A 27,623-nucleotide genomic window follows, 5' to 3' on the forward strand; every position below is an offset into this window, starting at 1 on the left:
CTCTTACAAGGCTGCCTCCTCGGAAGAGACGGAGGAAAAATGACTTCATATGGGCAGTTTTCAAATGTTTTTAAGTTTGTGGGACTATGACAACTCTTTTTTAGTCTCTCAAATCCTTTTGCGACTCATGAAATTATTAGACATATATGTATGCAAAATATATAACAGGTACATGAACCTCAGTTTTATCTGAAGAAATGGACATAAGCCATAATTTGTTTTGAGAATCAGATGCATTAATGTACATAAAGCATTTAAGTAAAAAGGCCAGCACATAAGAAGTGCTCAATAAACTGTTGTTATCTTCATTAGATGTATATGAAATAAATCACTTCTTTAGTATTGCTAGTGAGTTACTGTTTATAAAGTGGATAAAGCAGGGTCTGGCCCATAGCCAGCACTGTGTCTTTGCTGGTTAGAAGGACGGGCTACCAGGACATGCCAGGGAACATATGTTCTTACCTATAGTGACAGTGTCCTGCATAGGAGTTCCTAAGGGAGCAGACATTCTTTCCAAGCCCATATGCTCTAGAACACATCTGCTCTCTGCTCTCCCTAACGTGCTGGAGCTTGACTTGCTCCCACAGGAGCTTTTCTACAAACGGATCACTGTAGTCTCCCACCTGCCAACAGGAAGATCCCCAGCAAGCTGCTTATCATGTCCCAACATCAGGGCTAGGAAGTGCACACTGCATGGAGCAGCGGGGGCTGGGGGGTGTCTCTCTGCCTCTCCTGCAAGGCTCTCCCAGTCTGTTTCTCTCCTAGTTAGATCATGGGAGATCACTGTCCAACAATGCCAGTGCCATTCTACCTCGTCATGTTTTCCCTGATGCTCGACATTTAGATACAAATACTGTGAGCGACTGAACTGAACTGAACTGAACTGTGGCCAAAAGCAACTAATCTGTAGGTACAAGCAGACTGTGAGAAAATTACTGTGGTGCACACATCACTGGCGAGAGCCTGCTCCTAGAAGGAACAGTCGACAGCTGTCACCTTCATTCTCTGCTTTATTCCATATTACAGAAAGAGACCTGGCTCAAAGGCAAAAGTCAGTGCAGACTGTGTACAGGAAAACAGGACCGGAAGCATCCCTGGGCCTGTCCCTAAGTACGCTCCTCTGAGTATGAACCCAGAGTGGAGATGGAGTCCAACTGGAGAGGGGAAAAGGGCAGCATGCGGACAACCATGCAGGGAGGTAAGCTGAGATGAGGGTGGTGTGATGTGAGATGACGTTCCGTGTGGAGGAGCCCCGGGTTAGAAAAGAAAGCAAGAAAACCTGAATGTTAGTTACTAACAGTGATCTCCGCTGTGCACTGCGGGCACCGCTGCCCTCTTACCGCCTCCTGAGCGTGCGATTTGCTCATGATGGTGAGCAGAGTCTGTAAGAGCACGTCCAAGAGGCTTTCCACCATCATTTCTACCTCCTCCATGACATCTGCCTCCTGGAGCGAGCAGCGAGAGAGCACAGCGTTAGTGCCAGGCTGGCTGACACGCAGTGGGCAGTACTTACTAAATCAGCCAGGGTCAGGAGCGGTCTTCTGACTTAACTCTCAACACCGAGCCCCCAGCCTCACTGGCATGCAGTGTCAAGGAACCTGGAACAACAGCTCTGCGAGGAGGGGAGGCACACCTGCCGCTGTTGCCCTGGTTTGGGGGCTGGAGACTGAACCTAACACAGCAACACCCTGACACCTGCAATTCTGAACCTCAGGCAGATACATTAGTCTTGATACACAAGGACGAAACGAAGATCCTAAGTTAAATGTCTTCTCTGATTTTCCTAGAAAAGTTAGGAGAGAGCACAGAACTGCTGACTAACACTCTGAGAAAATGGTCGAGTTCACACCACAGGGTGTGCAGGCAGCACCTTCCCTACTGCTAATGCACACAGAAGTATCTCAGTCTTCCTCAGGACCATTTTCTCTGTGCGTGACCTCACTCTCTGCCAGGCCTGACTGCTGCCCAGACATGCTCCCTCTAGCTCCTTGGCATTCCTGCTCACATTCTTTGGTCCACCAGAAAGACCCTGGTCTCGGTGTTTCCCTCTTAGGCAGCCTCACAAAAATAATGGAGCACGCTTCCTCATTGAGGGCTGCTTCCCAGTCAGCAAGTTCTGACTTTAGGAAGAGTCTATGCTCTTTTTCTAGACCTCTCACATGCAATCCATATCCTACAGCCTGATTTTCATGATCTCACAAAGAGATTCCCATTGCCTCTTCTCCAGTCCCTTTATACTATTACTGGTCCAAATGTCCATCCATCAATCAACCCACCATTCACTAAGTATCTACCATGGGCCAGTAACTTTTGAAAACCTGAGCATACACAAGTGATCAAGAAAGGTAAGATCTCTGCTTTAGTGGAGCTTAAATTTCATCCATCCCCCCAGCCCCGGCCAGCTATCCATTCAATGTAGTTTTACTGAGTCCCATTCCTCAAGAAAGATTTGAAAGGCTCTTGGGACCACAGTCTTCTTCCTCATTTGTTGAGCTAATTATAATGCTTTTAAAACCTGTGATGGCTCTTTGAGATCACTTCCTTCAGATTTTCACTTGTTCCCATTCCTCTTTCATCCCTCCCCTCCCCTTGCTTTTCCCCTGCAATTTCTCTCTTTCCTTTAGTAACCAGCCTCCCATCCCCTCAAGCTGACCCCGGGTCACCAGTACACCGTATGTGCCTGGTGCTGCTTCTCTGAGGCCTGGTGGGAAGGAGAGCTGCCAGGCCTTGCCTGGAGCCAAGAGCAAACGAAAGGGCCACTACAGCCATTGCAGCCGCTCTGCCAAGGTGGGCCGCTATCACCAGATGGTCCTTTAAGTCTGGATACCAGATATCAGAGCACCCTATTGAGTCCTTGCATCCTGTTCAAACCAAGCACATTTTTTCTTCTCTGCACCTCTCCCATGCCATCTTCACAGACAACCTAACCTCCTATGTTTGTATCACTTGGTTCCTGGTATTTATTTTAAATGCACTTGAAATTTTATTCTCCAGAAACCTTATCTCAACTTGGGAAGACTGTGTAAATAAAGACTCAGTCTTATTTTAAATTTTCTTATACTTTCCTCAAGTTTTCAAGTTTTATAAAAGAAATACTCATTTCTTCCATAGTATAAACATATAACATAAAGATAATTAAAATAAATTCCTACCCTTATCCTTGCCTGATACATGTTTTTCTGCCTTCCTTATCTCCCCTCCCTTCTAAGATGGGTCTCTTCTAAAAAACTAAAAATAAAGAAGAAAGAAAATAGGCAAAAGCACTACCAGCTGAAACCTGAGCCCTGAAGTACCATTCCAGCATCCCATGAGGCTGAGAACTATTGTGGGCAACATGTATCGCTCGTACACCCTGTCTCATCTGGCGTGGTATAGGAATGCCATATGGGTGGAATCAAGCTGCCAGGAAGCTGACAGGAAAGTCTGAATGAGCAAGCTGCCTCTCAGCCTGGGCCTGCCTCCTTGTGCTCCTTCGTGCCTGAGTATCCTCAGAACACTCCCAGGAATACAGAAGTAATGTCTTTTGATAGAAACAGAGCAAGCAGTACGGGATGGGGTTTTCTGGTACTACAGATGACTATGTTTCTGGGTGTATTTACAGCAGTACTTTTTTTGTTTTTTGTTTTTTGTTTTAAATAGCAAGACTGTGTTGTGTTGAAAAGCCTGCTGGGCACACATAGGCAGGCCTCCATTCACTTGGGCACCTTCCTGTCACTGATGAAAGCTTCTCTGACTGGGAAGTGAACAAAATCATCTTTGTTGGTCTGCCTCTGGCTAAACTGACACAGGACGGGGACAGAGCTTAGGGCCGGAGGTGGCATAGGTCTAGCTAGGGTCACTACCAGAGAGCTGGTCTTGACGATGGAGAAGATGCTGCCGAGAATCCCTGAGCAGATAAGCAGCTCCTTCTGCTGCCTCAGGTGAAGGTGGATATGATGGAGAACCACCGGAAGCAGAATGCGGCGGGATTCTGGGGGAGAAAACACAGAGGTGAAGTAGCCCTTTGGAGAAGAACCAGCTACCGTTGGAAGCCAGGGGCAACACAGGATGCAGCTGGTCTCCAGGCAGGTGGGGCTGGGACTGCAGCCACGCTAGAAACCAGTCCCTGCCTGTGGGCAGGTCTAACAGCCCACTTCAGACATCTGAAGACACGTCACAGCGTTTTCTTTCTCTCTCTTTTCTTTTTTCACATTTCAGGCCTCAATTATCTAGGGCCTTTTATGCAGATGTATGTTAGGAGACTGCTTCCAAATGAAATCTCTTTATTGACTAGACTCCAAATTAAACTCAATTTAAATGACACATTTAGTTCTATGAACTAGGCTGATGGAACTAACTAGCAGACTTGCTATGGATTATAAATGGTCCCTCTTGATGATGCCCTGATGGTGGCCCGGCACTTCCACCCTCCTAAGCCTTTACTGTACTTTCCCCCTCTGGCCCGTGGGACGCTGTGTGAATCCACGGTAATGAAAGGGACAGAAGGAGGACTTCCACCTTGTCATAAGCCTTTGATAATTAGCTAAACCTCTTTGCCAGTCCTACTGCATACATTAAAATAGTTTTCTTTTCTTTCTTCTTCAATGCTGCCTAAAAGTATCTTCATCAGGGGGTGACTATATTTAGAACTCCAAATTCAGGAAGGTTAAATACTAAATCAAGCTCTTTTATCAATTCACTCTAAGACTTTAGGCAGGTTGATTCCTTCTACAGGTTTGATTCCTCCCATCTCTACAATGAGGTGCTAACAGCCCCCTTCTGCATTTACTTCACAGGTGTGGTGAGAAGACAAGGTGAAATATAAGTGTGGACATGTTTCTGGTGTCTTGCACTCCTATGTGGTCAATGACTGTGTGATTAAAGTGGCACCACAGCCAGTCAGCATGATTCAGTCAGACTACCAGTAACACAAGCAAGTCACGGTATTTTGGATTTGTTGTTCATATTTGATCATAATTAAGTATTCTAGATGAAATTCAGAATGAAAATCTTTATCGGCAAAAGACAAATTACGTGATGTACAGGAGATCTGGGGAACTGCCTTGTCAAATATTTAGAGCATGTTGAAATAAGATGGAGTGACAACTATTCTATGTTTAAAAGGATGCTTGGATAAAAGAGAAGTCCCTGCTGTCCTTTGTAGACCAAAATGCCAACAGAGCAGGATTTGTAACAACCAATAGCTGCCTGCAGACAAAATAGCAGTTTGTTATTGGAATCTGCTGATGAAGAAACCAAACTGATATGCTCTGAGAAATGTAAGGGTTGGCTTTAAGACATCACTGGTAAAAGTCCTTTGGCCTTAGGAAAGATGCTGCAGCTCAGGCATGAGATGCAAGTGAAAATTTGGTTGTGGCTTCTTATCGCCAAATCCAATTACATAGTTCCAGCCACATAAAAACAATTTTTCCTAAGTGATTATGAGAAGCAGCAAGTACATGCAAAAGTATTAGAAATAAAGTATGTCAGTGAGGGCAGTCTGCTGTCCGCCTTCCCATACACTCAGAAAGAACCTGCTTGTTCAACATAGGAGCACCTCAACACATAAGACAAACACCAACAGACATAAAAGGAGAAATTGATAGTAACACAATAATAGCAGGAGACTTTAACACCCCACTCACACCAATGGACAGATCATCAAAACAGAAAATTAATAAGGAAACACAAGTCTTAAATGATACATTAGATGAGATGGATCTCATTGGTATCTTCAGGACATTCCATCCAAATGCAGAAGAATACACCTTCTTCTCAAGTGCACATGAACATTCTCCAGGAAAGACCACATTTTGGGTCACAAATCGAACCTCAGTAAATTTAAGAAAACTTAAATCATATCAAGCATCTTCTCTGACCACAACGCTATGAGACTGGATATCAATTATAAGAAAAAAAAGCTGTAAGAAACACAAACACATGGAGATTAAACAACACGTTTCTAAATAACCAACAGGTTACTGAAGAAATCAAAAGGGAAATCAAAAACTTGCTAGAAACAAATGACAATGAAAACACGACAACTCAAAACCTATGGGATGCAGCAAAAGCAGTTCTAAGAGAGAAGTTTATAGCAATACAATCCTACCTCAAGAAACAAGAAAAACATCGAATAGACAACCTAACTTTACACCTAAAACAACGGGAAAAAGAACAAGAAACACCCCAAAATTAGTAGAAGGAAAGAAATCATAAAGATCTGAGTAGAAATAAATGAAAAAGAAATGAAAGAAACAATAGTAAAGATTAATAAAACTAAAAGCTGGTTCTTTGAGAAGATAAACAAAATTGACAAACCTTTAGCCAGACTCATCAAGAAAAAAGAGAAGAATCAAATCAACAAAATTAGAAATGAAAAAGGAGAGGTTACAACAGACAATGCAGAAATACAAAGGATTACAAGAGACTATTATGAAGAACTATATGGCAATAAAATAGATACCCTGGAAGAAATGGACAGATTCTTAGAAAAGTTCAATCTTCCAAGACTGAACCAGGAAGAAATAGAAATTATGAACAACCCAATTAAAAGCACTGAAATTGAAGCTGTGATCAAAAATCTCCCAAAAAAAACAAAAGCCCAGGACCAGATGGCTTCACAGGAGAATCCCATCAAACATTTAGAGAAGAGCTAATGCCTAACCTTCTAAAACTCTTTCAAAAAACTGCAGAGGAAGGAACACTTCCAAATTCATTCTATGAGGCCACCATCACCCTGATACCAAAACCAGACAAAGACAACACAAAAAAAGAAAACTATAGGCCAATATCACTGATGAACATAGATGCAAAAATACTCAACAAAATTTTTGCAAACAGAATTCAGCAACACATCAAAAAGCTCATACACCATGATCAAGTTGGGTTCATTCCAGGGATGCAAGGATTCTTCAATATACAGAAATCAATCAACGTGATACACCATATTCACAAACTGAAAGATAAAAACCATATGATCATCTCAATAGATGCAAAAAAAGCCTTTGACAAAATCCAGCACCTATTTATGATTAAAACTCTTCAAAAAATGGGCATAGAAGGAACGTACCTCAACACAGTAAAGGCCATATATGACAAGCCTATAGCAAACATTATTCTCAATGGTGAGAAACTGAAAGCATTCCCCCTAAGATCAGGAACACGATAAGGGTGCCTACTTTCACCACTATTATTCAACATAATTCTGGAAGTCCTAGCTATAGCAATCAGAGAAGAAAAAGAAATAAAAGGAATTCAGATCAGAAAAGAAGTAAAGCTCTCACTGTTTGCAGATGACATGATACTGTACATAGAAAACCCTAAAGATAGTATCAGAAAATTACTAGAGCTAATCAGTGAATTAGCAAAGTTGCAGGATACAAAATTAATACACAGAAATCACTTGCATTTCTATGTACTAACAATGAAAAATCAGAAAAAGCAATTAAAGAATCAATCCCACTCACCACTGCAACAAAAAGAATTAAATATCTAGGAATAAATTTACCTAAGGAGATGAAAGAACTGTACACAGAAAATTATAAGACAGTAATGAAAGCAATAAGATGACATAAACAGATGGAGAGACATTTCATGTCCCTGGGCAAGAAGAATCAATATTGTGAAAACGACTATACTACCAAATGCAATCTACAGATTTAATGTGATCCCTATCAAATTACCAATGGCATATTTCACAGAACTAGAACAAAAAGTTCACAATTCATATGGAAACACAAAAGACCCCGAATAGCCAAAGCAGTCTTGAGAAAGAAGAATGGAGCTGGAGGAATCAAGCTTCCTGACTTCAGGTTATACTACAAAACTACAGTCATCAAGAAAGTATGGTACTGGCACAAAAACAGAAATGCAGACCAATGAAACAAGACAGAAAGCCCAGAAATAAACTCATGCACCTATGGGTACCTTATTTTTGACAAAGGAGGCAAGAATATACAGTGGGGCAATGACAGCCTCTTCTATAAATGGTGTTGGGAAAACTGGACAGCTACATGTAAAAGAATGAAATTAGAACACTTCCTAACACCATACGCAAAGATAAAGTAAAAATGGATTAAAGACCTACATGTAAGACCAGAAACTATAAAACTCTTAGAGGACAACATAGGCAGAAATAAATCAAAGCAAGATCCTCTATGACCCACCTCCTAGAGTAACCGAAATAAAAACAAAAGTAAACAAGTGAGACCTGATTAAACTTAAAGCTTTTGCCCAGCAAAGGAAACTATAAGCAAGGTGAAAAGACAATCCTCAGAATGGGAGAAAATAATAGCAAATGAAATAACTGACAAAGGATTAATTTCCAAAATATACAAGCAGCTCATACAACTCAATACCAGAAAAACAAACAACCCAATCAAAAAGTGGGGAAAAGACCTAAACAGATGTTTCTCCAAAGAAGACATACAGATGGCTAACAAACACATGAGAAGATACTGAACATCGCTCACTATTACAGAAATGCAAATCAAATCCACAATGAGAAATCACTTCATACCGGTCAGAATGGCCCTCATCAAAGAGTCTACAAACAATAATGCTGGAAAGGGTGTGGAGAAAAGGGAACACTCTTGCACTGTTGGTGGGAATGTAAACTGATACAGCCACTATGGAAGACGTTATGGAGACTGCTTAAAAAACTAGGAATAAAACCACCATATGACCCAGCAATCCAACTCCTAGGCATGTACCCCAAGGAAAACAAAACTGAAAGAGACACACGTATCCCACGGTTCACTGCAGCACTATTTACAATATCTAGAACGTGGAAGCAACCTAGATGTCCATCGAAGATGAATGGATAAAGAAGTTGTGGTACATATACACAATGGAATATTACTCAGCCATAAAAAGGAATGCATTTGAGTCAGTTCTGATGAGCTGGATGAACCTAGAGCCTGTTAAACAGAGTGAAGTGAGTCAGAAAGAGAAAGATAAATACAGTATTCTAACACATATATATGGAATCTAGAAAAATGGTACTGAAGAATTTATTTACAGGGCAACAATAGAGAAGCAGACACAGAATAGACTTATGGACATGGGGAGAGGGGAGGAGAGGGTGAAATGTATGGAAAGAGTAACATGGAAACTTACATTACCATATGTAAAATAGACAGCCAACAGGAATTTGCTGTATGGCTCAGGAAACTCAAACAGGGGCTTTGTATCAACTAGAAGGGTGGGATGGGGAGGGAGATGGGAGGGAGGTTCAAAAGGGAGGGGATATATGTATACCTATGGCTGATTCATGTTGAGGTTTGACAGAAAACAGCAAAATTCTATAAAGCAATTATCCTTCAATAAAAAATAAATAAATTAAAAAAAAAAAAAAGAAAGCAAGCACCTGCTTGAAGCAACGCTCACAGCTTGAGTGAATGCAGTGGCTTCTGTGAAAGTCTGTGCAAACCACTGATTTTATATTCAGTCCAGGAAGTGGTGAAGAGAGAAGTGCTTACCATGAACAGTTACAGGTAGAGAAAAGCTGAGTTTCTTGGCGGCAGATTTAGTCTCAGTAATTCCTTATACAGGCATTGTTAAGTTAAAGGGGGTATTTGTTTTATACTGCAGATATGTGTAGCTCTGGGCTGAGAAATGATTGTTCTCATACTTTGAAAGTCAAACTCAAAAAAAATTTGACCACCAAGAAGTTCTAATTATAAACATTCTAATAATAATTGCTTTGTTAGCATTTTAGATTTATTTCTGTGCCCTAGAAGTTTATTCCACAGTGTGATATTCTGCTTAAAGGACAAGACTCATGCTGATTGTAACATCTGACTACTGAATATTTGATCATGTTGATTGTGGCTTCAGGTATGAATCCAGAGGTTCCTTCTGAAAGACAGTCTAGGCTGCTGATTGTATTATATTGCTTTTTTTTTCCCCCTAGTTTTTTTTTTTTTTTTTTTAATTTTTCTGACTGTACCGGGTCTTAGTTCTGGCATGTGGGATCTAGTTCCCAGACCAGGGATTGAACTCAGGCCCCCTGCATTGGGAGTGTGGAGTCTTAGCCACCGGACCACCAACAGGGAACTCCTGGATTGTATTGTTTGTCAGGCTTTCCTGATCTCTTTTGGAGTGTGGTGTGCTCAGTTGCTCAGTAGTTTCTGACTCCCCGCCACCAGTGCCATGGACTGTAGCCTGCCAGAATCCTCTGGATGTGGGATTTCCCAGGCAAGAATACTGGAGTGGGTTGCCATTTCCCCCTCCAGGGGAACTTCCCTTCCCAGTGATTGAACCTGCGTCTCTTACATCTCCTGCATTGGCAGGCAGGTTTTTTACCACTATTTAAAGTGTGGAGGGCTCCCTGTCTATCTCTTTGTCTGACCTTTAGAGGCTCCTCCAAAGAGATGAAAAGGAATCTGTCTGTCTGGCAAGGCAAGGAAACGAAGTGCAGTGGGTCCTCAGGGCCTCCTTTCAGGGTTTCTTTTCTTTCCTTGACTCATCCTACCTTCTTGGGCTAGACATTTCTCTCTTGCTCCCCCTCCTTTCCCTCTGCTTTTTCATCCTGCTGGGGCCGTGGCAGACCCCTTTCTTGGCAGCTGGCTAGATTTGTGGGCCTGGAGGTTGCTCTGCAGGCCACCTCATGTGGGTCCCTAGAAATAAGCTGTGAGGGAGGCAGTAGGCCTAGGTTTCGGCTGCATTCTCTAACAGAGTTTACCAAAAACTCTGCATTTTAAGGTCCACTGACTTCTCACATGATGGCTGGTAAAACTGATCCTTTGCTTACCACTTGGCCAACACCCTCATAAGGAAGAAAGGTGAGTCTGACTCTCATCCCAACTTGATTTACCTGAGATAGAAACTTGATTTACCTGAGAAAGAAAACAGGCGACTATCCACAGTTCTAGCAATGGACTGCAGCTTCACCACATCCATCGACTGCCCAATGTGCACCGTGCTGGGCATGCTCCCCAGAGTCCCTCTCACAAACTCCGCCACCTCCTGCACAGTGAACATCTGCAGGAGCTCGTCAAAGATAGTAGGGAAGGAGTTGAGGAGTGCAGCCTGCAGAAGCATGTGAAGGTCTGGTTAGCTCAGAGTTAGGTTTGCATCTATCTGTGTGCTTAGACAATGACACACAGTGGTGAGAGGTTGAGAGGTAATTGCAGCACCCCTGTCTTGAATGGACTCCTCCCTGGCCTGTGATTCTATCCATCTCTGTAGTAGTCTTGGGGCTGAAGCAGGAGAACCAAAAAGGAATCCAAAACAAGAGAACTTACTGGGATCCAGGCCACTAGAAGCTTTAGAACTTGCCAAGGCATTTGTTGGCAAGGGAAGGAATTATATAGAGAAATTAACTCCATAGCTTAACATCCATAGCTGTTTTTGCTCATAAAATGGATTTAACTTTTTTGTCTGTCTCTATGATCAAGTTCTTGACTTTCCAATTTCAGCCCCAAATTCAAGCCGGGAAACTCTCAAAGAAAGGAGGTCAAACATAACTGAGCACAATCAAGCAGCAGTAGCTGAACTCCATTCACAGTCCTGCAGCCAGCAGTCCAGCTCTGAAAACTGGACCATTTCCCCAGAATAGTGACATTTATTGGAAACCATAAAATCTGAAGACTTTGTAAATTATTTCCTTCACATGCGGTGCCTGGCAGTCTAAAGTGTGAACCCAAAATGGAGGGAGAATGTGTGGATTCAGTCAGCCATGAAATCCTGAAGACTGCTGCTGATGTTGGCCTAGAGTTCAGTGACCTCGACTGCCTAGACAAGTGGTCTGTGTGTGTATGGAGACTTCTCTCCTAGGATCTCAGCTCTGGAAGACCCAGGAGGTGGCCTCTTGAGAACAATCAGAGCCTCTGGGAGGCAGAGTAGTTGAGAAGAAAGAGAATGGGTTTTGAAATTAGACAGACATGAGTTTAAATCCCAGCATTACCACTTACCTGCCACATAACCCTGGTGAGTTACTGCCTAGTCCTCCTTTTTCTCATCTATAAAATGGAGATGAGGCTATCACTTATCTCCTCATATTGGTATGAAGAAGAAGTTTAGGTGCACCAGGTTAATTCCCAGTAGACTGCCTGGCACACATACCAGGCCTTCAATAAATGCTGGCTCTTGTTCAATCTCTCTCATCTAAATGGAAATAGCATGGGAGGCTCTTCACGCTGCTCAGTCCTCTTAGATTATTAACCCAAGATTTACAAAGGGAAATGGAGTGTTGCCTTGAGACGAGGTGAGAGTGCACTCTTTCTAAGTGGCAGGGTAGGGGAGGAGAGCTGTTTTTCCTGATTGCTTCATCAGGCAGTAAGACACTGTCCTTGACTGAGTGAAAATTTATATGGGGCAACAGGTCTGTCACACTGCACTCTATGTTCAGGCCAGGACCATGACTGAACTGTGAATTCTATTTGCAGATTTATAACTCCCTGAGATATCAAGGAGACCATTTCTCAGTAATGAGAACCAGCACAAAAACTAGACACAAAGACAAAGGGAGGAATCAGGTATTTCTTTTGGCTGCATCACAAACCTTGCAGGACCTTAGTTCCCTGACCAGGGATTGGTAGTGAAACCAGGGGCCATGTTAATGAAAGTGCCAAGTCCTAACCACTGGACTGCTAGAGAATTCCCGGAAAAGCAGGTAATATTTCACAATCAACAACCAACAGTAACTGATTTGCCCTCTTAAATGGTGAAATTTTCTAATCTCATGGCACCAGGACAGAAGGACACTTGCACCATAACATCTCCTAGTGGTCAGAATCAAAGACATAAAGTCTGACTGAATTGTATACTTGCTGAGGGTTGTGAAACTCATGAAACATGAGCCTGGTACCAAAGGAACAGGTCTGATTCTGACTCAGGCCTAAGCTGAGAATAGATCTAAGCTATTTATCCCGAAATGGGAGGAACATGGTATTGAGAAGAGGGCATTGCTGAGTTCTCAGAAAGCTAATCTGCCTTGCTCTGCTAGCTACCTCTGAGGTCCCCAGATCTCCACAGGCTCAGAGATGAGTAGGTGTCCTGGGCCTTGGCTGGCAGGAACTGATAGGCTGGGGGAGAGAGATGACTGGCCTGGGGTATTCAGGAGGGGAGACCATGGAAGGAGGTTTTCTTATCGAGATACCTGGTGACCTTGATGTATTCCACTTTTATAGAGGCTATAGCCCAGCTGTTCTTTTGTTCTCTGGGCCAAGGGGCCTATGGGCAACTGCAATCTAGAGGCAACACAAGAGCAAGTGGGAAACAAACAACAAAAAAAATTGGGACTATTCTAATCTTAAAGGAGATATTTGAACATATATCTGTGCTGACAGACCTAGTGGTGACTGAATGAATGGACGTGAGAGAGGCTGTCTAGTCCCTGTTCATAAGTTTTGATGTAATAATTGCCTTCAAGAAATCAAAGAAGTATAATTCATTAGATACAATCTTGACATTTATCTGGAAGAAAAAAAATAACCTCTTTGTGACTGGGGTAAAGAACAATATCCTTGATCCCTTCTAGGGTATGGGTGCATGGGAAAGGTAACTGATTAACTGACCAGACATATTTAATATAAGGAAGCAAAATTCCTTTCCACACTACTATTTCTAATAGAATCTAATCCTAATTCTTAGCCAAAGTTTTCTAGTTATTTCTGCTGTTTTTCAACCAATTTCATGCTTAACTTCTAGAATGGATCAATGCTAACCTGAAGTTGTTAAAATTAATACAGTGACTAGGAAATAAAATTCTCTTTGCATTCTGAATATCCTTTATAAATAAGATGTTCATGTACAACTAATAGTATGGCAGCTAAATAAATCTGGCCAAAAGAGGGCAAAGTTAAGCTTCTTCTCCACCATAAAGACACGGGGTTGTTTTATATTTGGAAGCTGGGACACAGTTGGCTTTGAAGTAAAAACAGCATTTTATTCTAGCAGGTATTTCCTTATACCTCAACCCTTACTTGAAACCTAGAAACCTGGCTGGGCTTTGACTTTGGAAGCCAGAGGACAAAGAAACCACCTGCTAAGACAGAAAGAATCCAGCAGCAAAACTTTCCTGCAGCTCACAGACCTGAGTGAAAAGGAGTGTTTCTGAATTTCTGCTGTCCAGACTGAGCACAAACCGGATGGACTGGAAAAGCTCTTGGATGCTGGACCGGAACTGTTCCTCTTCCATCCCACAGGTGGCACGTGAGTACAAGATCCTTGACTGCACGATAAACTTGAAAAGGTACTCCAACGCCTGGCAGTGTGGGAGAAAGAGGGATAGAGAGGTGTTAAAGATGGGCTTCCCAGGTGGCGCTAGTGGTAAAGAACCCACCTGCCAATGCAGGAGACATAAGAGATGTGGGTTCAATCCCTGTGTCGGGAAGATTCCCCTGGAGGAGTGCATGGCAACCCACTCTAATATTCTTGCCTGGAGAATCCCATGGACAGAAGAGCCTGGCAGGCTATAGTCTATAGGATTGCAAAGAGTTGGACATGACTGAAACAACTTAGCACATAAAGATGGTCAGGAACTAATATATGAAGGAGTGAAGGGTAGAGTACCCACAAATTATACACTAAAATTGAGAGATGGACATTTCTAACTTTGGAGATAAGCACTTTAATATTTTTAAAAATTTTTATTGGCATGTGGTTGACTTACAATGTTGTGTTATACTAGTTTTTGGTATATAGCAAAGTGACTCGGTTTATATATATATTGGAGTGGCCATCATGGTCAACAAAAGAGTCCAAAACGCAGTACTCGGATGCAATCTCAAAAATGACAGAATGATCTCTGTTCATTTCCAAGGCAAACCATTCAATATCACAGTAATCCAAGCCTATGCCCCAACCAGTAACCCTGAAGAAGCTGAAGTTGAACGGTTCTATGAAGACCTACAAGACCTTTTAGAACTAACACCCAAAAAAGATGTCCTTTTCATTATAGGGGACTGGAATGCAAAAGTAGGAAGTCAAGAAACACCTGCAGTAACAGGCAAATTTGGCCTTGGAATACGGAATGAAGCAGGGCAAAGACTAATAGAGTTTTGCCAAGAAAATGCACTGGTCATAGCAAACACTCTCTTCCAACAACACAAGAGAAGACTCTACACATGGACATCACCAGATGGTCAACACCGAAATCAGATTGATTATATTCTTTGCAGCCAAAGATGGAGAAGCTCCATACAGTCAGCAAAAACAAGACCGGGAGCTGACTGTGGCTCAGATCATGAACTCCTTATTGCCAAATTCAGACTTAAATTGAAGAAAGTAGGGAAAACCACTTGACCATTCAGGTATGACCTAAATCAAATCCCTTATGATTATACAGTGGAAGTGAGAAATAGATTTAAGGGCCTAGATCTGATAGATAGAATGCCTGATGAACTATGGAGTGAGGTTCGTGACATTGTACAAAAAACAGGGATCAAGACCATCCCCATGGAAAAGAAATGCAAAAGAGCAAAATGGCTGTCTGAGGAGGCCTTACAAATAGCTGTGAAAAGAAGAGAAGCGAAAAGCAAAGGAGAAAAGGAAAGATATAAACATCTGAATGCAGAGTTCCAAAGAATAGCAAGAAGAGATAAGAAAGCCTTCTTCAGTGATCAATGCAAAGAAATAGAGGAAAACAACAGAATGGGAAAGACTAGGGATCTCTTCAAGAAAATCAGAGACACCAAAGGAACATTTCATGCAAAGATGGGGTCGATAAAGGACAGAAATGGTATGGACCTAACAGAAGCAGAAGATATTAAGAAGAGATGGCAAGAATACACAGAAGAACCATACAAAAAAGAGCTTCACGATCCAGATAATCACGATGGTGTGATCACTGACCTAGAGCCAGATATCCTGGAATGGGAAGTCAAGTGGGCCTTAGAAAGCATCACTACGAACAAAGCTAGTGGAAGTGATGGAATTCCAGCTGAGCTATTTCAAATCCTGAAAGATGATGCTGTGAAAGTGTTGCACTCAATATGCCAGCAAATTTGGAAGACTCAGCAGTGGCCACAGGACTGGAAAAGGTCAGTTTTCATTCCAATCCCAAAGAAAGGCAATGCCAAAGAATGCTCAAACTACCACACAATTGCACTCATCTCACATGCTAGTAAGGTAATGCTCAAAATTCTCCAAGCCAGGCTTCAGCAATATGTGAACCGTGAACTTCCTGATGTTCAAGCTGGTTTTAGAAAAGGCAGAGGAACCAGAGATCAAATTGCCAACATCCGCTGGATCATGGAAAAAACAAGAGTTCCAGAAAAGTATCTATTTCTGCTTTATTGACTATGCCAAAGCCTTTGACTGTGTGGATCACAATAAACTGTGGAAAATTCTGAAAGAGATGGGAATACCAGACCACCTGATGTGCCTCTTAAGAAACCTATATGCAGGTCAGGAAGCAACAGTTAGAACTGGACATGGAACAACAGACCTGGTTCCCAATAGGAAAAGGAGTACGTCAAGGCTGTATATTGTCACCCTGCTTATTTAACTTATATGCAGAGTACATCATGAGAAACGTTGGGCTGGAAGAAGCACAAGCTGGAATCAAGATTGCCGGGAGAAATATCAATAACCTCAGATATGCAGATGACACCACCCTTATGGCAGAAAGTGAAGAGGAACTCAAAAGCCTCTTGATGAAAGTGAAAGTGGAGAGTGAAAAAGTTGGCTTAAAGCTCAACATTCAGAAAACAAAGATCATGGCATCCAGTCCCACCACTTCATGGGAAATAGATGGGGAAACAGTGTCAGACTTTATCTTTCTGGGCTCCAAAATCACTACAGATGGTGACAGCAGCCATGAAATTAAAAGACGCTTACTCCTTGGAAGTAAAATTATGACCAACCTAGATAGCATATTCAAAAGCAGAGACATTACTTTGCCAACAAAGGCCCGTCTAGTCAAGGCTATGGTTTTTCCTGAGGTCATGTATGGATGTGAGAATTGGACTGTGAAGAAGGCTGAGCGCTGAAGAATTGATGCTTTTGAACTGTGGTGTTGGAGAAGACTCTTGAGAGTCCCTTGGACTGCAAGGAGATCCAACTAGTCCATTCTGAAGGAGATCAGCCCTGGGATTTCTTTGGAAGGAATGATGCTAAAGCTGAAACTCCAGTACTTTGGCCACCTCATGCGAAGAGTTGACTCATTGGAAAAGACTCTGATGCTGGGAGGGATTGGGGGCAAGAGGAGAAGGGGACGACAGAGGATGAGATGGCTGGATGGCATCACTGACTCGATGGACATGAGTCTGAGTGAACTCCGGGAGTTGGTGATGGACAGGGAGGCCTGGCGTGCTGCGATTCATGGGGTCGCAGAGTCGGACATGACTGAGCGACTGATCTGATCTGATACTTTTTTTTTTAAGATTCTTTTCCCACGTTGGCCATTACAGAGTATTGAGTAGAGTTCCCTGTGCTATATAGCAGGTTATTATTACTTATCTCTTTTATACATAGTAGGGAAGTACTTTAATCTTTTAAATTAGAAAAATGTTTTTTACTTTAATTTTTAAAACCTTTCCTCAAAAGTCCAAATGGTCCTTGAGCAGTGAGTATCTATGTACTGAGAGAATTGCCAAATTATTTCATGTAGCTATGGAAGTGAATAACCATAGACTATTATGGAAGCAGCTGAATTCAAGAAGATACAGGATCAAAATAAAATTAAATTTCTCTCATTTTTCTCAGGTCTAGAAATAAAAGGCTACAAAGGCAATGATATAAGAACCTCTCTTAAATTCATTCCAAGAAGGAAGAGTACTTTAAGAAGTCTTGTGCATCTTTGAGAAACAGCTGGCACCTGACATGTGCCAGCCATCTCACCAGGGGTCCAGTTTGGAGAAAATTGGCCTCTAGTTGCACAGGAGCTAGCAGACCCAACACACCCATTCACCATCCTCTCCCAGACCAGGACACCTGCCATCAACAGTTTATGAACAATACAGGAGACAAAACTCCCATAACACGTGTTGGGAGCAGAATCTGATTCTGAGGAGCCCCTGGAGGCTGGCCCATGCTTATGAGCTGAGTAATTCTCTTTTAAGAGAATTCAAGATTCTATACATTCTAATCAAAGAAAGGCTAAAGATCTCCCAGACACTGGAAAGGCAGAGTCATGAAGCACTGAAGAGAAACTTAATCAAGGATGAAATATGGAGCTCTGGCCACCTCTTCAAAGAAGCTTTTCCTAAACTCTTGATGTGAAGTAAAACCTTCTTTCCAGCCATTCTATACCAAAATCCTATTTATTTCTTTAATAGCATAATTAATTTTTTTCTCACTGACTTTGTATGTTGATCTTTGCATGGTTTATCTGTTGGACATGTTTATTGTCTGCCTTTTCCCCACTTGAATGGAGGTGCTATCAAAGCCAAACCTTTCTGTGTGGGTTCCTGGTGAATCCCCAGTGGGTAACCCAATGTCTGACACATGGCAGGTATCAAGCAATATTGGCTGAATGAATGACTCTTAGAAGAAAACTAAGATACCATCTCCAAGGCTTTAAGCAATTAATTTCTGAACTCACACAGAACTTTTTGCATTTAACTCCACGTGTACCCCTCAATTATGCAGGGAACCTCACAGATGCTGGGGTTCAGAGAAGAACAGAACCCAGGCCCTACCCTCACATCACACTTGGCACTCTGTTCTACACTGGTGTTTGAGCCTAATTCCCTTTAGGACACAGGGGATGTGTTCTTCCAGGGGAAAGGGCAGTCTTACTCCTCTCTGCATCTCAGCAGCCATGACATGCTGTTTGCTCAGCCAACACGTATTGCATGAAGGTCAGAAGTGAGACTTGAGGCCTCAGGTTTTTATAGAATATGCTGAGAACAGGCAGGGAAAATACAGATTTATGATTTGATTTTGCCTCTTTAAACTGATGATGCTTAGGAGAACATGTGTTTGAACTGTTACCACACGAATAACACAAGCATAGGCCCACTAGTACTTAGAGCAGATGGTGATATATTCAAAGAGGACAGAGAAAAAGCAGAACTACTTTGCTGCCATTCTTCTTTTATTACTAACTAGAAAGGGTGGGAAAGACATGGTTAAAAATAAACTTAAAACAAGTGACTCAAGAACAAGAAAAGATAGTGATGAAAGGAAAGAAAGAAAACATGAACTTGCTTTAAGTGAGTTCTCAGAGGATACGAGTTTTTCTTAAAAAAAATTGTTAATATGGAGAACTGCTGAGCAAGAGGGAAATCAACATTCTCATAGGTGGTTCTCTCAGCAGAAGCAGCAGTCATGAGAAAACGAGTTACCAGAAAGTGTAGTTAACTCACAGTGTGGACAGTCCCCTGGAAAGGGGAGCTGTCCAGCACTGCAAAGGGCTGCCTGATTATGGCTTTAAGATTACCTTCTTCTCAACATATCCACATACAGTGCATTCACTCAGTTCTTTTTACTTAAAACAGTTATATAAAATACCATGTTCAGTAAACACTGAAGAAGGGGAAAGTATTAGATAATCTTATTTCTAATCAATGCTGGCTTATTTCTAACCAACACTGGCTTAGAAGGAGATATGATACTTCAGCCAGTGGAAGCAAAGACTGACACTAAGGGTAGAAATGAGGCAGTGGGGATGACTACGAGCCGCATGTACATCATCCCTCCCTCCTGCTCTCAGATAAAATTATGAGGAATAAAGACCTTTTAGGGCAAAATCAAAGTGAGGAAAGGGCAGTTAGGTGGATCAAGGCAGTCATCCCACGCTGTCTACACTTGTCCTGTACTCTACTCCACGGAGGTTACTTGCAAAGTTCTGCAGGGGTGGGCCCTTCTCAGGACATTACCCGCATGGCTTCCTGAATGTGGTCCTGACGAATCAGTTCTGCTGAGCAGTCCATGTACCACTTCAAACAGCGGATTAGCTCCCTGGGAAAAACAACAGTCCAGAAACCCCACTTTAATCCAAAAGCAATGCAGCCTGAAATACCTGCAGCCCTAAATTAGCCATAGAGGAAATAATATACTGCTGATGAGCTAAAATGGACCGATGGATTCATTACAGCTGTGGAATCTTTAGACCACCTGAGACCAGACAACACTCCTGACCAAGAGATGCCACATTTCAATCAGCAGTTGGAGTCATTCTTTCCCACTTCCCCTGAGACACATTTCTTTTGATTATAATAAAGTTTTCCCAAAGTCATGGGCTGGATGTGTGTTTTCTTTGTTGAAAACTGCTAAGTCTCCAGAATATACAACAATGACTAGTAAATAGCAGGCTCTGAATAAAGGTGTGTGGTCCCGTGTGCCCTTCCTTGCTGTCTCAATCATCTTATTTCCTTAGGACCAAGTTATCTGAGTGGCATGGGACTACAGGGTCAGAAAGTCTGCACATATACATGGCCAAAGAATTCAGAGGTCAAGAGAACAGGCCCTCTGCAGACAGCAGGGTTCACATCTGGGGCATATCAGTCTTGAGCTCTGCATCCTTGAGCAAGTTATGTGAGCTCTCTGTTCTCACTCTCTTCATTTAAAATATAGGCAACAATAGTACATCTCAAATTATTGTGAATTCTAATGAGATGACATGTGTAAAATATATAGCACAGGGCCCGCTCTCTCCAAAGTGACATCAAAGTATCAGAGTCCAGTGATTCCACAGCTTCACCACCCTTCAGGTTCTATCTCTTCAAAACTTATGTTCATTCCATAGAATAACATGGTGACTTTTAAAATTGCTCTAATGGCTTTAGATAACCTGTGAGTGCTTCCCATGTTTACTCTTTGTATTATCTCTTTTATTGACTGTCTTTTCTTTCCTTTGATATTATTTGTGGATGCTATATTTAGCTATTCACATGCTTCTCACTGAAAAAACAAGACATTTTTAGCAGCTCTTCCATCATTTCTTAGAAGGAAAAGTATGAAAACTATGCAATAAACTATAGTATAGAATGTCAGCAGAAAGCCCACAGCTAACATCATTCTCAATGGCAAAAGCCTGTCTTTCTAGTCAAACACAAGTCCCAATGATGATGCCAAATGCAACTTACTTGTATGCCAGGGCTCCAGCAAAGTGCTTCTGGATGTACGTGTCCATTACAGGTCGGAAGTGGAAATATTTGATGTCTCGGAGCAGGTTGATGATGAATACCTGGGAGAGACAAGGTGTAGCAGAATTCAGCGGAGGCCTCAAACCTACCCCCAGAAGGAAACAACTCTTGATTCTTCAAGGAATGGCAAACTACAAGTGTTTTCTCCAGTGTTTCCAGTGAATGTAAGACTGCCACTCTGGGTATGTATTTCTGTCATGTTTGTTCTATTGCTAACAACCCTGGCCTCCCATTCCAAACTTGGGACTCATTTGTCAACACCAGTGACTTTGACCTTCTCTCTTCACAATAATGCTCAGTGGTACAATATGGACCAAGGGAAGACAAAACAATATCTGTGTTGTGGCACAAACATTAAGGTGTCTCAAACACTTGGAAAAGAGAGAAAAAAATATTGTCCTCTGAGCCAAATCATCCTACGAAAGGTTGCACCCTTCAGCAATTAGGGTTGGTTGGCCAGGGAGGCAAGAAGAAAAGTCAGAGAAACAAACTTCGCAAAATACCACTGTAACTCTTGCCTCTGTTGCTCATCTATCATACATATTTTAGAGTATCTAGTTGTCCTTGAATACATAGTCCTCCTGGAGGACTGGACATGTTCAACAAAATGCACTAAATATTCAGATCACTGTCTTTTCTCACTGAGCAACCTTCTGAGGCTCTGGTTCCCAGACAACTGTTTACAGGGAGAGGGTGTGATGCTCAGACCAGCACAGAGAGTCTCTGCTTTTCTGGTGGTTATATCCTTTGTTTTTGTTTTTAATATTTATTTACTTGGCTGTGCTGGGTCTTAGTTGTGGCACACAGGATCTTTAGTTGTGGCATGTGAGATCTAGTTCCCTGAACAGGTATTGAACCCAGGCCCCTTGCATTGGGAGTGCAGTCTTAACCACTGGACCACCAGAAAAATTTCTGTATCCTACTTTGTACGTGGAAAACGAGCTGTCTTGTTTCCTTAATTGGTCTCTGGGCCTTTTGTTGGTGTAGGTCACTATTTCAGCAACCCTGTGATAGTATGAGAGTGAGTATCAAAACCACAAAGCAGAGGTCCAGATTAGCTCATATAGAGATGTTCCAGGTAGGCAGGTTGTTGGTCTTGCTTGGTGACACTCATCAGTCCCTTTCCTGTTGGGAACATCTACATCTTGTGCTGACTCACTCAAATAAACTGCTTTCCTCAGATTTTTAAAAAGTATGTGACAGGAATAATGAATAGAAATCAGGAAAGGTAAGACTTACCAAAGACTGAAATACCAGCAGGCCATATTTCTCTGTGTTATCATCCAAAATCACGAAGAGTGTATCTAAGATGTCCTGCAGAAACTGCAACAGCATAAAAACCAGAGGGCTCAGGTCTAGGACCTTGGACACATGGTCAGACATTCAAACACCAATGAATTTATCTCCCAAGCAAACAAAATCAAAGATCTCCTAAGACCTCAAACTACCACTTAAAAATAACCTGGTATTCCATCTCCACCTAGCCAAGAAATAACTAGGTGAACTCTGGGTGTTTGATTACAGCCCAAAGGGCCCTAAGAGAGACCTAAAGAGGCTCTTCCTGTTGGGTAAGGGCTAAACTTATAAGAAAGAGCAATTACCTAAAAAATTTAGACCACCCATGAAGAACAGCAATCTTGAAGGCAATCTAACTGATTTTGATGTCAAATTCATTTTGAGAAAAAGTGCCTCCTTTCCTGGGACCCCAAAATTCAGTAGTCTCTTATTGTCTACTATGACCTAACTCTGTAGAGGACATCTGGATAAGGATGTGACAAGCTAGGCCTTACCTACAGAAACTTATTTTTTGGTCTAGAAATTAGTATCCCAGGAGAAGAGAGAATGCAGCTGATGAGGGATGTCAAAGAGGGTAAAAGATCTGGAGGCAACATTTTTCTTTTTTTGAGCAGGTGCCTTTTTCTTTCTAAGATGCAAAAGTCCAGGCAAAGAATAATAAATATTCATGGATGCTCCCAGTCTTCAAAAATCAAACCTAATACTCCGTTGGTCAAAATGCAATTTAATGATATAATGTTTACAACTTGCTACAAAACAACATAAGGTAGAAGGCATGGATGAGGGATTTATGGGCAGGACTGGCCAGGGGTTGGTGACAGTCAGGGATGAATGACAGGGACATGTAGGGTTATTTATTCTGTCTGCATCTTTGGATGCTTGAAATTTTCCAATAAAAAGTAAAAAATAATTAAAATGATAGCATATTCCCTTTACATTCTCTCCTGGCTGGCTTGAGACAAATACTGATGCTAAAACCAGAAATGCTGGTAGGATGTTCTCTTGTCAGGAATGTAACAACTCATCCTTAAAAAGATCACAGAGCTTTCATAGTATGTGGTCTGTTCTACTGGTGAAATTATTAATATGTTTAGAAGGAAAAAATGCCCTGAGTGTAAATTTATCTTAAGTTTCAAAACTAGTTTGTATAAAGTTTCAAAAGCTTGTTTGTATAAAGGGTTCTTTTAAAAAATTTATGATACTCTGATCAATTAACACAAAATTCATACAAGACTTCATAAAAGTACAAAGAAATACACAGACTTTAAAATTATTTGTCATGTGGAGACACCATGTTGTGTATTACTGAGTCAGTGGGGCTGTAAAATGAAAGCACAGACAGTGCAGTGGTGACAGATTTGATCCCTGCAATGACGGAGCCAAGACTGCCCACTCATGGACAAGGCGCCTTTCTGAAATTCAGTCTCTAGCCTACATTCCACTGCTCTTGCTCATCACCCAAAGCACGTCCATTCTCCTCAGCTGAGTTCAGTCCATTGTGCAGAATCCACCTACCAGGCTTTCACCATCGGGAAGTGCCTGGGGTTCTGCTTGAGCTCAAGTCAGGTGGGCAAACACGTGGCTTCTACACAGTGTGGAGAAGCCCTAAGGGTAACAACTGGGGTTGGGCAGTGTTGCTGTCAGTTTGCTCAGGCCGTTAGATGGGAAGTGTCACAAAAGCACATGGGAAAGCCGTCGAAGCAGAGAGGAGGGTCGAGCTCCCTGGTCTGGACTCTTAAGTGAGAGACTGGGCAAAATCAGGAGTTCCAGTTCATGGAGAATATTTAGAGTTATTCTAGATAATCCAGAGAGTGGGGCCAGGAGGACACCAGGCTGGGTTTGTGGTAGAGGTTTACAGAGTAAGCGAAGAGAAGAAGCAAGCGGAGACCTAGAGGCATGCAGGCGGCAGCCCACACTGGGATTGTTTCTGAGAGGCTGCCCTTTAATTATCACTTTGCTTTCTGGGAAGAAAAACAAGCCAGAAAATAGGGTTTAAAACTTAAATATAGTTTCTAAAAGGTAATAAACCTGATGTGATACCTACTTTAAAGAAAGAAGCTAATTGAAAAAAAGAAAAATAACTTTATCTCTACTCACTTAACTATATACCTTAAAAAGTGGTCTCAGAGGCTTATAGGCAGAAATCAAGGGGAAGTAAGGCCCTCTGCCCAGGTTCTTGCTCAGCTAGCACGTGTGAATTGGGTGAAAGCCATACCTTAACAATTTCCTCCCCACTGACATGCCGCAGCCGCCCAAGGATGTCCATGATCCGGTCTGGAAAGGCCTTCCATTTCAGCAGAGCAAGGAGGTCCACTAGGAAGCAAGCCCCAAAAATGGTGAACCCTGGCTATGTCATGGGCAAGTAAAGCCTAGACTCCCCCTGCCAAGGGTGGGTGGGATCTCGAGAGACAGAAATAGCTGGAAGCAGTGAAACAGCCTCCAGAGTGCTGCAATCAAGGCTACAGACACATCTGTAAAACCATGGAAAACCCCTTAGCTTGCTATTACCAAGTGATTCCTTAAACTTCGAATGAGAAGAATTCCCTCACTATGGCATGAAAAAGCAGAAGCAACAATTTCTGTCTCTTGACAAATACCAGCAACATGAAGCAGCAAGTGGGGACAGTGCAGGGCTCCACCCTGCAGGCACCCTGGCCTACCGTTCTGGGTGAGCTTGGTGGAAGAGAGCTGCGTGGAAATGAAGAAAGACTCTTTGGTGCTGCGCTGGAAGATGAGGCTTGAGGGGATGTTAGGGCAGCCATTGTAATCCTCTTTGCAGCAGGGCAGGCCCAGGTACAGAGCGTGGTTGTTAAACGTGCTATTCTCATCACACTGTAGGCATAAGTAGAGAACACAGAATATTTCTGGAACCATGCCACATGTAAAACATCAGTCCCAGGGATTTTTGGGTTCTTGAGGCTGGACCTTGGACCTCAGGTCCTGTTAGAAGAGTGTTTCCTAAGCACTTTTAAAAGTGTTTTCCATTTCTTCACCCAGAATGGCTCACATGGCTTTTAAAGAAAACATGGCGAAGCTCATGGCCTCTATTCGTTGTGCAGAAAACTTTGTGTTGGCTTTGCTGTGATAGCTGACAGAATCAGAGTCTCAAATGGCAGGTCTCCAAATGTACAAGCCAAGGCCGTAATGGCACAAAGGCGCTGAATAACAGATTTCCACGACTAGTGGAATGGGAAGTTGGAAACAAAGGCCCTGCTGGCGTGATCTGTGGGAAAAGACAAAAGCCTGCCCACAGGTGTCCTGCTGTCTCCACCTGCCCCCTAGATTCTCTGGCCCACTCAGGGGGAACCACCTGACCGAGAACCACATGTGAGAGTGATCTGAGCAGGGGACAGACTCGGGCTCCGTACCTTGTACACGTAGAGCTCATGGATGTCATCGGAGAGGGTGGTGCCATCGTCCCGCATCAAGGGTGAGAATGCAAAGCCAAAGAGTTTCTTTTCCCCTTTGTCTTTTGCTGCAATCAGAGCCAAGCATGAGTTGTTCTGCCTCACACCTCCCTTTCCAACAGAAATTCCCCTTTACCTTAGCACTTTGTGTGCTTTACTTCTTTGTTCCTTACTTTGTTCATTAAATAGGTAGCAACCTGATGGTAAGAAGGATCAGAAATGTACTGGGCTGAGTTTCCATTTATATCACAAGGTACACAGGCTACCTAGAACCAAACAGAAACTACATGGCTAGTCTTGATAAACCAGGGGCTCTTTAAGAAAGAGTTTACTATATACAAAGGAAACACCCAAAGAGGAATGACCCTGGCAATTATCCACTGTCCAAGTCAGACACTACAAAAGGCCAACAACATCAGATCTCATTTTTAAAAAATATTTCTTTTTGATGTGGACCATTTTTAAAGTCTTCATTGAATTTGTTACAATACCTAATCAGGGATTGAACCCACAACCCTGGAACTGAATGTGAAGTCTTAACTGCTGGACCCAGGGAAGTCCCCAGATCCCACGTTTTTGGATCACCATCCAAAGAAGAGTCTCTGATGACATCCCACCTCTGCGTACACAACTCCTCATTTTCTTGCCCTGATACTAATAAAACTCTTATTGCTGTCCCAGAGAAGGAAGAGTTATATTCATATTCTCAAAGCAATGTAGAGAGAGAAATCTCACTCACTGGAACAGTGTCTGAACTCGAAGCGCAGGTGGGAGCCCCGGAACCGGTCGATGGGGATGGGCAATTTGATAATCTCTCCCCAGCGAGGACTGTTGCTGTGGTAGAGGACGAAGGAGTGGTAGGAACTCCTGTTGGGCTCTCCTGAACCCAAGCTGATGCAGTCCTGGAGGAGAGAAGCAGAGCAACATACCACCATACTGCAGGGGTCCCTTGGATTTCTCTGGACATTTCACGTCTTCCTTTGTGAGGGTCTCATTTTTCCATCAGGCCAAATCTATCAGGTGACTGAAATTCAGACTCTAGGGGCAACTGTGAAGATGGCATAAGGAGCCAGCAGTCACAGTGCTCCTTGTTCTCCTTGGAGCAGAGGCAACCACACACACCACTCAGTTCACCTGAAGGAAGCTGAGTGGTGCCATCTGAATCACTAAGGCAGACTCTTCATCCTCATTAAGAAAGAAATGGACTCAGTGAAGTCAACCGTACACAGAGCTTTCCACATCAGAGAAATAATTAAATAACAAAACGGAGAGAACCGGTTTTCTAATCTTCAGCCCAAAGGTGCACTGGCATTTTATGTTGCCTGTGGCTGACTGTTCTTGGACATAACCAAGGTAGACCAGATTTAACTTGACCCCAGTTTCCAAATATTACTGTGAAAATGCAGTCCCATGCCCCCCTGGGAAGCTGCAGGCAATACAATCCGGAGCAGCTCCCTGTCCACACAGGGCAGAGTGAACAGCTGAGAGCTCTGCTGACCCCCACATTATTCATGCAAACAAGAATTGCCTTAGTCCTTGAGGTGGGTTTTTTTAATGACACACATATCTCTAATACCACATCTACCCTCCATTTCTTTCTATTAAATAGCTTTGAGAGATGACTGTGACTAACTTTACCTCTTTCCTTCTGTAAAATGTGGATGATCACTGCTGTTCTGCCTACCTCATGAGGCTGCTGTCAACACACAGAAGCAAGGTTTGTAAAAGACTGATTTGCCTTCTACCATGTGGCATGCAAACAAAGCCTTCTCATTTACCAAGGACTTGACCATGACTTGACTGAGGGAAAAACTGACATAATGAAAGTAGGAAAACAGCACTCCAGGTCTTCTCTTTTAATCAAGAGTGTCAGAGGGTCCTTGTGCTGCACTGGTTGGAAATC

At 42.5% G+C, this 27,623-nt stretch overlaps 1 protein-coding gene across 11 annotated transcripts in view; it reads right to left on the bottom strand.

Moving 5' to 3' along the window:
* DOCK3 (dedicator of cytokinesis 3) overlaps nt 1-27,623 on the bottom strand; it is a 289,619-nt gene that overhangs the window by 55,611 nt on the left and 206,385 nt on the right. For 8 of the 11 annotated variants that reach the window (XM_025271936.3, XM_025271939.3, XM_025271938.3 and 5 more), the window contains 11 exons: nt 26,460-26,622; nt 25,682-25,788; nt 24,974-25,145; nt 24,529-24,626; nt 22,257-22,340; nt 20,958-21,058; nt 19,749-19,830; nt 14,018-14,188; nt 10,818-11,010; nt 3,843-3,970; nt 1,299-1,445 (listed from right to left, as the gene is read on the bottom strand). In XM_025271936.3, the coding sequence (XP_025127721.2) occupies nt 1,299-1,445; nt 3,843-3,970; nt 10,818-11,010; nt 14,018-14,188; nt 19,749-19,830; nt 20,958-21,058; nt 22,257-22,340; nt 24,529-24,626; nt 24,974-25,145; nt 25,682-25,788; nt 26,460-26,622 (1,446 nt within the window). The remainder of the gene's footprint in view (nt 1-1,298; nt 1,446-3,842; nt 3,971-10,817; nt 11,011-14,017; nt 14,189-19,748; nt 19,831-20,957; nt 21,059-22,256; nt 22,341-24,528; nt 24,627-24,973; nt 25,146-25,681; nt 25,789-26,459; nt 26,623-27,623) is intronic. The other 3 variants (XM_025271937.3, XM_025271942.3, XM_025271944.3) reach the window with 3 other exon arrangements.

This window comes from Bubalus bubalis, chromosome 21, assembly GCF_019923935.1.
Source record: "Bubalus bubalis isolate 160015118507 breed Murrah chromosome 21, NDDB_SH_1, whole genome shotgun sequence".
NCBI lineage: Eukaryota > Metazoa > Chordata > Mammalia > Artiodactyla > Bovidae > Bubalus > Bubalus bubalis.